This window comes from Natrix helvetica, assembly GCF_964273705.1.
Source record: "Natrix helvetica genome assembly, chromosome: 1".
Lineage (NCBI taxonomy): Eukaryota > Metazoa > Chordata > Lepidosauria > Squamata > Natricidae > Natrix > Natrix helvetica.
The window spans coordinates 165,350,594-165,364,477 of NC_138548.1; the positions used below are offsets into that span (position 1 = coordinate 165,350,594).

The window sequence follows — 13,884 nt, forward strand, 5'->3', positions numbered from 1 at the left end:
TCACTCAACTATCCTACCCTTTGATCTTTCAGCTACAATTACATGAATATCCACGAAACCTGGATTAAAAGAACACTACAACCATCACTGGTACATGACCACAATACTATTTCTAATATTAGTTCATAATATAAATGTAATATTTACACATTTTAAAAAACAATTTAGGCGGTATATTTTCTAGTCAACCTTCACCACAGTCAGTTTTATATCTACGCAAAGATATTCGTGTGATTGGTGTCAGAGAAATTACAGCCAGGGGTCTCCCAAATATTTTTTAAAAAATGTCTAACTGCTAGTCTTTATTGTGCAATAGTATATCTACTAGAAATTTCCCAAATACAGAAATGCTCATCCATTCAGCCTTTCCTCTTTTCAAATAAATGTTGACATATATTGTCATTGCAGCCCTCAAAAAAGTTTTCCAACAATCCTAAATTTATATTTGTGTGAAACTGAAAAATGACTCCTGGAGCACAGTATTTTGCAACTCAGCAACAAAATCTTCAGAGTTTTCTGAAGATTGATTTAATTTTAAATAATCCATTATTAGAAAAACTTGCCAAGTTTGCATCTTGAATTATTAACTATAAAAGTTCAACTTTTTTTTGAATATAGGTGCATTATAACAATAGCAGCAGAAGAGTTCTGAGCTGAAATAATTTCACAGAATATATCTTAGAACTTATTGGAGTTAACCATCTGACATTAATTATTGTTTTGGCTTCTAGCCTGTGAATGTTTATTTTTCAGTTTAAAGTCTTCTCGCTCTTTGATACCATATGGAAATGAGAATGTTTAATGGGAAATTGAAACCATGTGCATCTAAGTACTTAATGAAGTACAGGGAGAGTAAGAGAGTATGTTTTAAAAGAATTCTGATACACTGTTCTGGATACTTTTACAAAACAAATACAACAATAGCTTAATTTTTCTTATAACTTAGCACACAATTGCATTTGTTAAAATAATTAAAAACTGCTTTAATTGATGCTTTATTTTAATGCAATAAATCAAGCATTTATTGTTCACACAAAATCTCATCTTTTTAGGACAAGTTAAAGTTTACTGCTTTCAGACGTGAGAATTCTAATATATCATTGTGTTTTGGATTGGATCTTGATCCAAACACTGCTTGACAGACAGCCATTGTCAGTATTATGAAAATTTATGCCCTGAATTGGACAAAGTACATGAAATATTCCAGTACTTAACAAATAAGAATCAAGAAACAAAGCTGGATTTTGTAAAGCAACTAATGGTTCTATAACCAATATATTCTATAACCAGGCCAAAAAAATAATTAGTAAGAGGAAAATTGATTTAGCAGAGTAAAGATTTCAATTCTACTGTATTCCATTAGGTATGGTATATTTCCAAAAATAGCATTAAGTAAGGAATAGAACACAATAATATCTATATTAACCAATACCAAAGTTCCCTTGGAAATTATAATTAAACTTCAGAAAACTCACCATTTGTTTTTCTTTCTCATGTAATCTTTTTCGGAGAGGTTAATCAAATAGATCATTGGTTTAGAAGTTAAAAACAAATATTTGTTGAGCACTTCAATCTAAAAGATAGCAAACAGAAATTATGTAAAATATGCAACTTTATAGTATCTCTCCCCCCACCCATATAGATTATATGTGCAAGTGAAAAAAATAGTATACTTATGGTTTGTAGATGAAGATGATATTAATTTGCTAGAATTAAATTTAAAAGTTTATATAAAAATCTGGTGCGCATTATACCTCTCTGTTTGGGTTTTAATGGGAAGACATTAGAATCTGAAGTAATAGTTAGAAACTTGCCTCTTTATCATTCCAATCATGATAGAAACGGACTGGCTTTTTTTCATCTATTACCCAGCTTTTGATTTTGCACATTATGTCCTGTTGGAATTAAAAAGAAACAAAAGACATTTTAATATGTTATAGTCTGCTATTTGTAGGATTGTTATTTCTTGCGAGAGAGGAATTTTAGTTAGCAAAATATAACAAATCTTCTGAAATGGGATCTCTATTTGAATGGCAGAGCCCAGAATATTACTAAGCACAGAGTAGATATGTGTGAGCAAAATACAAATTATACTCTTCTCTTCTCTGTGGAATTTAAAAAAACTGAAAGTAAATTTAAAACTGCCTTTCAAAACTCTGTATTGGCAAAATAATTAAGCATCCCATGGAAGCAACCAAAACATATTGCAAAGATGACACCCCCCTCCCCCCAAAAATCCCGAAATTGAGCTGATAGTGAAGATCCACCCATCAAGGTATTTGTTCAAATGTCCAAAGGCCATCATCTTACACATTAATTTTTTGCCCACACCTTCTCATCTCCTCCAAAAAGCGAATCCTGCCAAAACTTTCATTACACAATGGCAAGAGCCTTGCACTGGTGACCTACAACCAGCTGCGTTCACTTTCAGAGCATCTCTCCCTGCAGGAAATCTAAAGGCCTTTTAGTTAGCAAGCTAGTGTGCATTCAGAAGGAGTAACTGCAGGAAGAGCCCCAATGTGCTTTGTTTCACTGGCCTTTCTTCACAGAAAGATTAATCATCTGTGAAATGGAAACGGCAAACAGCAAGTGACACAAACTGAACCCTTCAAGCCTTTCCTCATCAGTTTTGTGGTTCTGCATCTGAAAGCTGTGTGTGGCAAGGTTTGCCTTACAGGTAGGTGTTAATAAAAGCCTCTTAGGTCTGAAAGGTCAAACCAAGCTCTTCGAGAAGTAGCACGTTTTGGGGGTTTTTTTGTCAGACGTAATTTACGGCCAGGTTCTAAATGCTGCATTTCAGGAAAATTAACTTGAATGTGATATTCCATTAAAGAATTTAACACCAATTTCTAGCTGCCAAATTTTAAGGCACACGTCAATAAATAGGTCACATACATATAAATATATGACCTTAGTATTTAGTATACTAGTCTCCCCAATCATGCAATTGCTTCAGGTGGAAAAACAAGACGAAAGCTCTTCTAAATCTCAGTTCCTGATTTGTAACTCTCCAGGAACGGGACTTCCCATGGATTTTAACAAGAAAGGGGCAAGCTGAAAACTTTTAATGAAATATAACATGTTCTGCCTAAGAATAATCACTTTTACTCTCCTATAACTGATTTTCACTCATAAATGTTTTTAAAGTGGCTAATGTAACACCATTTCCTACAAGGAGAAGATCAAAGTGCTATATTACAAATGCATTATGATTAAAAAAGCACTGTGCAGCCTTGCTATTAAATGTTCTTTAAACCCTAAAAGGCTTCCCATAGATCTCACTTGGCACTGCATATACAACCTTTGACAAGTAATGTAGACCATTTTTATTCATTGCCTAAAATTGTAGGCAATTATGTGCGTCACACTGGCCACCTGCAAGTTCTGAATGCCTGCTCCAGTTGTCAGGGCTAAAAACTAATGTCGGAGGGGATTAATCTAAAGGGAGAGAGTCCTCTTTAATGGTTACAGCAGGTGAAATGGCCCAGCTGGTTACTATGATGAGTGGCCAGAACAGCTTATGTAGAGACATGCAACAAGATTACACATGTAAAAATAAAATAAAATAGGTAGCAGAACTATGTTGTCTTTGGCGCTTATCGATGTTTTATTTGATCAGTAAATAATTCACTTAAGTTTAAAATGTGCATTGTTTTATCCTTAGCCTTTTCTTCAATATTAGAATAAGTCCGCTAGTTAACCCTGCTTAACTACTGGAGGAATTTTATACTGATTCAGCTTTAAAACAGACACTTATCTAAGCGTTACAGCTAAGATTCTAAACTCAACAGAATAAACAGGAATCTTTCTTGTATGTACAATTTTTACTTTCTGCACAAACAAAAGGCTGTGAGAGCAACACATCCAGCTTTTCTTCCAAATTTGTTTAAGAAGAGCAAACACGCTTTATACTTGGTCTCTAAACTTACACTGTAAGAAATTATAGGACCATATTTAAGAATAGATACATTTAACCCTACGATGATAGTGCATGTTATTTGAATCTATGTTTCAAGCATGAAAAAAGTCAATTTCCTCAGGTCCACCCATTTATGCTATTCATTTCCAAACTACAGCAGAATCATCAACAATTACCACATGATCCAAATCCGCAATGCAAAAAATGAAAGATTACCAGGATAATTTTTCATATGAACAATCATTTATTTATCAGAAAGAACCAATTTGGTAGATGTGGGTGAACCAGGCCTTCCTATTATAATCCTTTGTCTTTATAGCATATGTACACTTCCAGTGTGATGAAAACGTAGCCTCCAATTTCCTCAGGATGATAAATATTTCTTTAATGAAACTTTTAACATTTTGAAAATTCTATTTGCACATTCTGAGAACTGACATAAGCATGGGATGGGAGAATAGCCTCATATCAGTTCATTTATCTCTTTTCCTTACTGAGAAAGCTTATTTCTACTTAAGCAGCGTGTTCATGAATGTAGACCTATAATATAATATATTATCCAGTAAAGTTGGGGAGGAGAAAATTTAAACATTATTAGATTGATACGCTTACGCTTGTATTTTAAGAATTGGTTTTGTATTTCTTCATGTTTTTACAAATATCTTTAAATCACTTTTTTTTTTAAAAATCCATATGAAGCTACTTAAAAATGCATCCATTTGAAAAAATCTACAAGTATGCCATATTAATTGCACCTGCTATGTAAACCTCTAATTCATTTCTTTTTCAAAAGTAATTCAACTGAAACATCTGAGTGGATGAAAGAGAAATGGATGTTGTGATTCAAATGTATTTTTTGTTTTAAGAAAGTCAATTATTTTGCCATGCCCATGAATATTTTTGAAGCATGATGATTTGAGAGCACACTCCCTTACTTTCTTCAGAATGGGAGTGGTGAGGTGAAAGGGACACTATTTTCAAAGATAAACAGATATGCTTCTTGAAAAAGAAATCTAATAATTTATATTTTATGTATATATATTGCACCTTCTCAATCTGGCCTATGACAGAGTCATCCATTGCACAATGAATTAATTTCATGAGACAACATCATTTTAAGACAGAAATATTCTAGTGCGGTGTGGTTTTCCTATTACCAAAGTCTCTGTGGCATGCTAGCAACACCAAAGAGTCGAGATAGGAAGTATGACTGCTGCCATTCAGGTGTCATAATTTACCATAACAAAGCCTTTATGGGGACCTAAAAATCAAGAGCAACACTATTTCCCTCTTGATTTGCAGGTGTGCTTCATCAACTATAACATGCAAAACTGTCTCAGTATTCCAGGAGAAGATTGCTAGAAAGAAAACGATGAAATATTCATATTTATAAATGCATAACCTGATCTGCAAAATGATCACTCGTTCTATCACATTGACCATAATGGCAAACAGGATTCTAGAAGAAATCTTTTTTTTTCTAATAAAAGGGTTTCAAGATGGAGTATGAATCATGACTTTTATGCTATGAAGCACAGAAAACGATGGGCTTTAGTGTACAGGTGGTCATTTACATTTTTCCAGTGTCCTGGATTTTTAAGCACATGGATCAGAAGAAGCAGCACAGTTATCATTTAATAAGCTTTTTTTTATAAAAAGCTATGAGGATTATAAATTATAAAAAAAGATTATAGATCTTATGTTCAGATATTATAGATCTTATGTTCAGATATATACACACACATATACACACATTTTTTTAAATCTATTGCCAGCTATAACTTTAGGGGCTTATTTAATTCAACATTGAGATCATTAATGCATAGATTTCTGATACACAGCAACAAAATCATTTTACTTAGCTGATATGCAAGGTGATATAAAATCATATTTGTCATGCAATGATTCAAAGATATTTAATCCAGGAATACACTTTACTGCATCCTTACACCTTCAAGAAATTAATTTCATGAACATTAAGTAACAGTACAATAGTTTTCTATTCATTCAGTCTATTTCCTGCCTTTTATTTTTTTTTTAAATGCCAATATCATGAAGATGGACAAATGCAAAGCATCAGTAAAACCAATAAAGTAGAATTCATGAAGAATGTCCAGGCTATATTCCATTTGTTACAATAAATTTATGCCTTGCACTAAAATGTAAATAGTACTAAACACACACACACACACACACACACACACACACACACACACACACCCTCTTCAGGAAAATAAACACAGCCTACAACAGTTCTTTCTTCAAACTTTCATTTCTAAGTATTCTAAATATTCACCATTACCGAACTGGGGTCCCTATGAAAAAGTGAATGAGAAGAAGACACTTATGAAAACCAGAGCAATTAGATAAGATTTTCCCATGCCTAGAAACATAAAGAGTATAAAGATATTCTATAGTATCCCTGCGCACAAAGGAAAAACTATATAGCTCTCAAATGTAAAGAAAAACCATTTCTTCCCTTAAGGGAAATGGTATTTATTTTCATAAGAGGAGGGAGTACAATCAAGTTGTTACATCCATACCTGTCTTTCACTAATCCTTAAAACCCTGGAAGTTGAAGTTATATTGTCAGAATCATCCATTTTCTTGACTCTAAAAAGTATTACCTATACCAGTGATGGCAAACCTATGGCATGCGTGCCACAAGTGGCATGAGGAGCCATTTGTCAGGGCACGCGAGGCATTGCGCTGTCAACTAGCCAGCGAGCATGTGCGTGGTGGCCAGTTGACTTCGGCCTTCTTTTGAGGCTATTTTTCGCCCTCCAGAGGCTTCCTCGAAGGATCCAGAGTGCGAAAAAACCGCCCTACGAACAAACAGGAAGTCACTTCCAGGTTGCTCGTAGAGTCGTTTTTTGCCCTCCGGAGCCTTCAGGGAAGCCTCCGGAAGACCCCTGAAGGCTGTGGAGGACGAAAAATAGCCCTATGGACAAACCGGAAATCCATTCCCGAACTTCCGATTTGCCTATAGGGCCATTTTTCTGCGCTCCGGAGTCTTCAGGGAAGCTCCTGAAGTCTCCGGAGGGCCTCCGGGGGGATGGGGGAGGCTGTTTTCCCCCTCCCCGCTCCTATAAAACCTCTGGAGCCTGGAGAGGGCAAAAAAAGCATGCCAAAAAGGGGGGGAGCGCTGGTCTTGTGCGCATGCACACTGGGGTCGTGCACATAGCATTATGAGTGTGGCATGCCCGCGCATGACACCCCTGCGCTCCCCCTGCTTTTGGCACGCGAGCCACAAAAGGTTCACCATCACTGACCTATACAGATCATCCTTGACTTCCAATCACAATTGGGACCAGAATTTCTACTGCTAAGTAAGGCAGTTGTTATATGAGTTGTGGTTTTTTTTTGCCATGATTGTTAAGTGAATCACATGGTCTTTAAGCAAATCCAGCTTCTCCCACTGACTTAATTTGCCTGATGCCAGCTGGGAAGGTCATAAAAAGTGATCTCATGACCCTGGGATGCTGCAACCGTTGTAAATACATGCTGGTTGGCAAGTGCCTAAATTTTGATCATGTTACCATGGGGATGCTGCAACAGTTGTAGGTATGAGAACCGATCGTAACTTTTTTGGTGCCGTTATAGTTGCTAAATGAATCACTGTTAAGTCAAGGACTACCAGTACAGTAAACCATTGATGTAATGGACTAATATCCATTTCATCAAAATGTCTGCTAAATTGTAAATAGGACTTTACTCCTGTGAAAAATGTAGGATAATATAATGTTAAATATAGGAGTCTATCTGGGTACATAAGCAAAATTGAATATATCATATCAAGTCATAAAAACATATTCTGCAATTGTACTGTCATCAATTGTTTTAACGTTGGAAATACAAAGTAAAGTGAAGATAGACTGTAGAAAAGAGCACATGAAAATGATAAAGACATCACAAAAAACAAAAATAAAGAGTGATAAGCTGTTAGAGGAGAACAATGATTTTGAGATTAATCTATCAAATCACTCTGTTCTATTGCAAGATTTGTAAGAGATGAACTTTACGGACCAAAATGAACAAATAGTCAAAAACATCCTTGTATCTACATCTATAGCAGGGGTGTCAAACTCGATTTTATTGAGGGCTGCCTCAGGGTTGTGCTTGACCTCAGGCGGGGCATGGTGGGTGTGGCCAGCTTGCCATCACTCATGTCTCAATGGACACTGATACAATAAAGGAAATTGAATGGCATGTTAAATGTGGTTGGCAGGCATTCAGCAAGCTAAACATAATTTTCAAGAACAACCTTTCTGTTAGATCCGTAGTGAGGAGACTGAGGCAGAGGTCAGTTCAACGTATTTATTCAAGAACAGGCTAACTGACAACGGACAAAACGCGAGCCGGCTGACAGCTATTTATACTTACAGCTGTCAGCCGGTAGAACCAATAGGGAACCTTGAATTCTCCCGCCGGCTGGAGCGCGCGCCTTGGCCAATCAGAGGGCTTCCTCCGAACGCCCTCTGCTGGCCAGGCTCCTCAGTACTCAACACCCCTTTCCCCCGGATTGCGCATGCGTAATCTTCCAAATATCTTGGTCGTCTGCGCACGCGCTGGGAACGCCTTGGCATAGTTGGAGTGGCGTTCGAAGAGGAAGGAGTGTCGGCCCCGCCCGTGTGACGAGGCCCTGGAGGAGCGGCCGCGACAGGCCCAACCCTAGGAGATGGATGCGTCAGAACAGGTAAGGAACCAAACGCACCGGGGGCAACGTGCGCCGACTCGGAGCTAGAGTTTTCTGTGCTGTTGGGCCGGCAGGCGGCGTTGTTAGGGCCTGGCTGTTTCTGTCCGCTGGTTGCAATTCCGGGAACTTCTGCCGGTCGTCGCCGCAACAGGTCTACATGGCGCCTCCAAGATCTCCCATCGTTGAGGAGGACCCTGTAAGAGCAGGGCCCTGTTACGTCTGAGATCTTTCCAGGCACCCATTTGGGTTCCCCCGCATAATTCCGGGCGAAAACTTCCTCCCCCACTAGAAAGGATCTCGGGGAGGTGGAAGGGTGAAAGGGGGGGGAAGAACAGAGGGGATGCAGGCGGTCTAAAGTAGACCTGAGGCGGCGACCCATGAGTAGCTCGGAGGGGGCTTTACCCGTGGAGGCACAAGGGGTGGTGTGTTGGGTGCGGAGATACGTGTGAATGCGGTCCGGCCAGGGTAGTGCTGCCATACGGGCAAAGGCATCTTTTGCAGAACGGACCGCACGTTCCGCCAGGCCATTGCTGGCCGGGTGATATGGTGATATTGGGGCATGGCGGATGCCCAGGGAGGTGAGGAAAGAAAAGAATTCGGAGGAGGCGAATTGGGGCCCGTTATCGGAAACGATAACATCGGGCAGCCCATGGGTCGTAAACAGGGAATTTAGGACGCGGATAGTGGCCGCGGAGGTGGTAGAGGTCATGGGGAATAACTCAACCCATTTTGACCATGCATCTACCACAACTAGGAAGGAATGGCCATCAAGGGGACCCATGAAGTCGACGTGCAATCGACTCCATGGGCCTGAAGGTTGTTCCCACTCGCGGGGAGGTGCAGTGGGGGGGGCAGCCTGTACTCGTTGGCAGGCAGAACAACCTTGGACGTAGGAAGTGATGTCCGCATCCATAGACGGCCACCAGACATATCCGCGGCCAAGGGCCTTCATTCGGACAATGCCTGGGTGGGCGTCATGGAGGCGAGACAGCACAGAGGCACGCATGGACGAGGGAATTACGACGCGGGAGCCCCAAAGGAGGCAATCCTGCATCACAGAAAGCTCGCAACGGCGGCGGAAAAACGGCAGGAGGAGGGGGTCTGTAGAGTAAGCTGTCCATCCTCGAGTTACGGCGGCCATAACTCGGATAATGACAGGGTCGGTAGCAGACGCCGCAGCTATGTCCGAGACGGACATAGGAAGGGACAAGTCATCAATTAGGGATACTTGAACAGCAGGAGCCGGGTCAAGAATGGGCACTGGGAAGGGGCAGCGGCTCAAAGCGTCTGCGTGGGAGATATGGCCGCCAGGGCGATAGGCAAGATTATAGGAATAGGCAGAGAGGAATTCAAGCCACCGTAACATGCGCGGGGAGAGGATGGGAGGAGTGGGTCGATCCCCGGCAATGATACCTAGAAGGGGCTTGTGATCCGTAATGAGGGAAAAGTGACGCCCGTATAGGTAGTGGTGGAAGCGCTTTACTCCCGCAACGGCAGCCAGCGCCTCCTTATCAAGCTGGCTGTAATTTCGCTCAGGCCTTGATAAGGTGCGGGAGTAAAACGCTATGGGACGCTCCGAGCCATCAGGGAAGGAATGACTAAGAACAGCGCCCACCCCAAAAGGAGAGGCGTCACAAACCAAAGTTAGTGGAAGGGACTCGTCATACTGGACGAGGACTGGAGGAGTAGTGAGGGATTGCTTGACAGCCGCGAGCGCCTGCGCTTCGCGGCTGCTCCAGCTCCAAGGGACTTTGGTGTCCAGGAGGCGGTGAAGGGGCTCGGCGAGGGAAGCTTTGTGGGGAATGAAAGAAGCATAAAAATTTAGGAGCCCCAAGAAGGCTTGTAGCTCTGCTTTAGACTGAGGTGGGGGGGCAGCTAGGATGGCGTTAAGTTTATGTGGGTCGGGGTGGATGCCCGCGGCATCGATGCGGTAACCTAGGAAGGTTACAGCAGAGACCCCCAGTTGGCATTTTCCGGGCTTTAAGTGGAGGCCCGCAGCGCGGAAGCGCTGTAGAACAGCGCGCAGCGTCTGAACGAGGCTCGCAGTGTCGGGGGCTGCAATCAAGACATCATCGAAGTATGGGGTGACCCCGGGAATGGCATGGAGCAGGCGCTCCATTAATCCTTGGAAAATTCCCGGGGCCACGCTGACTCCGAATTGCAGCCTTCGACATTTGAAAGCCCCGCGGTGGGTTACTATGGTTTGCGCAAGCGCGGTGGCCTCGTCAACGGGCAGCTGCTGATACGCCTGCACGAGATCTAATTTTGCGAAAATGCGCCCGTTGCCTAGTGTGTGCAGAACATGCTGCACCACGGGCACAGGATAGGGATGCGCTTGCAGGGCTTTATTTAAGGTAGATTTAAAGTCCGCGCAGATCCTCACGGATCCGTCGGACTTAAGGGGAACTACGATTGGAGTTTCCCATGGAGAAAAATCCACGGGTTCCAATATGCCTTGGCGGAGAAGCTTATCTAGTTCCGCGTCCACCTTGGCTTTAAGAGCCAGCGGCAGACGGCGAGCCTTCAAGCGTATGGGGGCTACAGAAGGGTCGAGGTTCAGGGAAATGGGGGAACCTGTATAGCAACCCAGGGAGGGGCTGAAGACGTCAGCGAATTCATTTAGGAGAGAAGAGAGAGAATTAGAAGAGGGGAGAGGAGAGGGAAGTAAGGAATGCACCCCCGCTATAGAGAGCCCTAGTGCCCTAAACCAATCTAAACCCAGTAAAGATGATAGAGGGTTTTTCACTATGAGGAGCGGAAGCCTGGCGTGGCGGGAACCGTAGGCCACTTTAAATCTGCCACAGCCCAGTAATTCAATGGAGTTCCCCTGGTAGTCACGTAAGCGACAGTCTGGGGGCGATAGGCTAGACCGCTGGATTTTAGGTAGCAGAGAGTGAAATGTGTCCCATGACATGATGGATCTAGCCGATCCCGTGTCCACCTCCATGGATGTTGTCACTCCCTCTAGGGTAATTGGAATGTGCAGCTTACCTCGGCCCTCCGCAGAGGAAGAGGCCGAGTCCACCAGCCATTCAGGGAAAGCAGCGGCCGGGTCGCCAACGGTGAGGGAGTTTTGGCGACGGCCAGGGAAATTGGCTGGATTGCGGTGAGTGTGAGGTAGTTGTTGAGCGGGTCTTCTGTCAGGAGGCGCGGAGCGGCACACGGCAGCCAGGTGGCCCTTTCGGCCGCAATTGTGGCAAAGAGCTTGACGGAATCGGCATTGGGATCGTTGGTGGCGGCCGCCACAACTCAGGCATTGTCGTCCGTCTCTGGTGGTGAGCGACTGGAGGCGGTCGACGGCCTGATCGACCTCATTTCGGAAAGCAGAGTCTGTAGAATGCGCGTATGAGGCGGTTGAAGGCGCGTATGGGGAAGGCGGTACATAGGCAGCGTGAGGGTGCTGGCTGATGTGGCTGAAATCTGGGGTGGATTGGTCAGCCATCTCATAGGCTCTGGCATCATCCACCGCGATTTTTAGAGTCAGTTCGGGTCGTGCGAGAATGCGGCGATGTAATTTTACATCGCGGAGCCCGTAGATAAACTGCTCCAGCAGCGCCTCTTCTAGATCGCTGAACTCGCACAGACTTGCCTCAGCCCGAAGAGCAGCGATGTACTGGGCAATGGTTTGGCCCTCTTTCTGGATGCAACGCCGAAAGTACTGTCGGCGGGCGAAACGGGACGGCGCGGGCTCGTAATGATGCTTGAGGCGAGTCATCAGGTCTTCCCATGGTAGTGAATTTGCTGGTTCTGGGGCCGCAAGAGCCCTAGCCGTGGCGAACATTTCCGCGCCACAGTAGTTGAGGAATATGCCGCGTTTTCTCTCCTGAGAGAGGTTTATGAGGTCATGGGCTATGAGGAAGCAATCGAATCTCTCTAAAAACGCTTCCCAAGCCTCAGCCTCTGGCCTGAAAGGCGAAAAAGCGGCAGAGGTAGCCATTTGTGGCACGACGAAGGGGTCCGTGTCGCCCGTCCTCGTCGCCAGTGTTAGATCCGTAGTGAGGAGACTGAGGCAGAGGTCAGTTCAACGTATTTATTCAAGAACAGGCTAACTGACAACGGACAAAACGCGAGCCGGCTGACAGCTATTTATACTTACAGCTGTCAGCCGGTAGAACCAATAGGGAACCTTGAATTCTCCCGCCGGCTGGAGCGCGCGCCTTGGCCAATCAGAGGGCTTCCTCCGAACGCCCTCTGCTGGCCAGGCTCCTCAGTACTCAACACTTTCCCTATGCCAGAAAAGTTTTTGATTAATGTGTACTACCTGCCCTAACATATGCCACTGAAACATGGATACTAATCTCACAATTGACACAAAAGCTGCGAGTGGTGCAAAGAGCCACAGAAAGATACATGCTCAGCATTTTAAGACAAGATAGAAAGACCTGCACATGGATTAGAGAAGAAACAAAAGTATACGATATCATCAAGAGAGTAAAATAACTGAAATGGAAACGAGTTGATCACATAGCAAGAACAACTGATAGCAGGTTGGCCAAGGCAGCCATAGAATGGATCCCACTTGATAAAAAGTGTCCATGAAAGAGGCCTAAACCAAAATGGATCAATGACATCAGCAAGTATTGTGAGCCCAATTTGCAAAAAAATAAAATAAAATAAAATAAAATAAAAACCCAACTCAGGAAGGTATTGGTTAGAAACATGCAGAAGAGACCTTCATCCTGCAGTGGATAGACAATGGCTAAATGGTGATGGTGATGGTGGAGAAGGAGAAGGAGGGAGAGGGGAAGGAATGTAACATGTATGGAGATTTTTTTGGATTGATTTACCAAATTCTGTTGGTTGAGGCAAAGTACAAGCTCAGATTTTATCTATTACAGCCGATGTCTGCTGAATTGAGATAACCCAAATCAATTTTTCAACCCCTCCCTCCATTGCTTTAAAGGTTCCCTAAAAATTCTGCAACTTTAAATGTATCTCCCTATGTAGCTCCAAGCCTGGTTCTGTTATCTTTCTCCATATTGTTTTAAAACCAAAAATTATTCATTCAGAAAATTTTTATGGATTAATTTTTTTAAGTTGTACATTGGTCTAATGTTAACATTTGGTTGGAGAGCAATTTAGTTGTTACACTACACTTAACAACAGTAATTTCTTCTGCTAATGTAGAAATAGTGTTTTCTGTCTCTGGAGTAATTCATTAAAAACTGAGATAAATTTTGGAAAGCTTGTTTTCTTTTTAAACTCTAAATGAAGAGGAATACCCAAATCAAATGTAAATGCATCATCCAGCTAATGATATGTTTTGTGC

At 42.6% G+C, this 13,884-nt stretch overlaps 1 protein-coding gene across 2 annotated transcripts in view; it reads right to left on the reverse strand.

Moving 5' to 3' along the window:
• Positions 1 to 13,884, reverse strand: part of OLA1 (Obg like ATPase 1) — a 114,651-nt gene that overhangs the window by 38,286 nt on the left and 62,481 nt on the right. For both annotated transcript variants that reach the window (XM_081934822.1, XM_081934821.1), the window contains exons 6-7: positions 1,815 to 1,895; positions 1,476 to 1,573 (exon numbers count right to left, since the gene is read on the reverse strand). In XM_081934822.1, the coding sequence (XP_081790948.1) occupies positions 1,476 to 1,573; positions 1,815 to 1,895 (179 nt within the window). The remainder of the gene's footprint in view (positions 1 to 1,475; positions 1,574 to 1,814; positions 1,896 to 13,884) is intronic.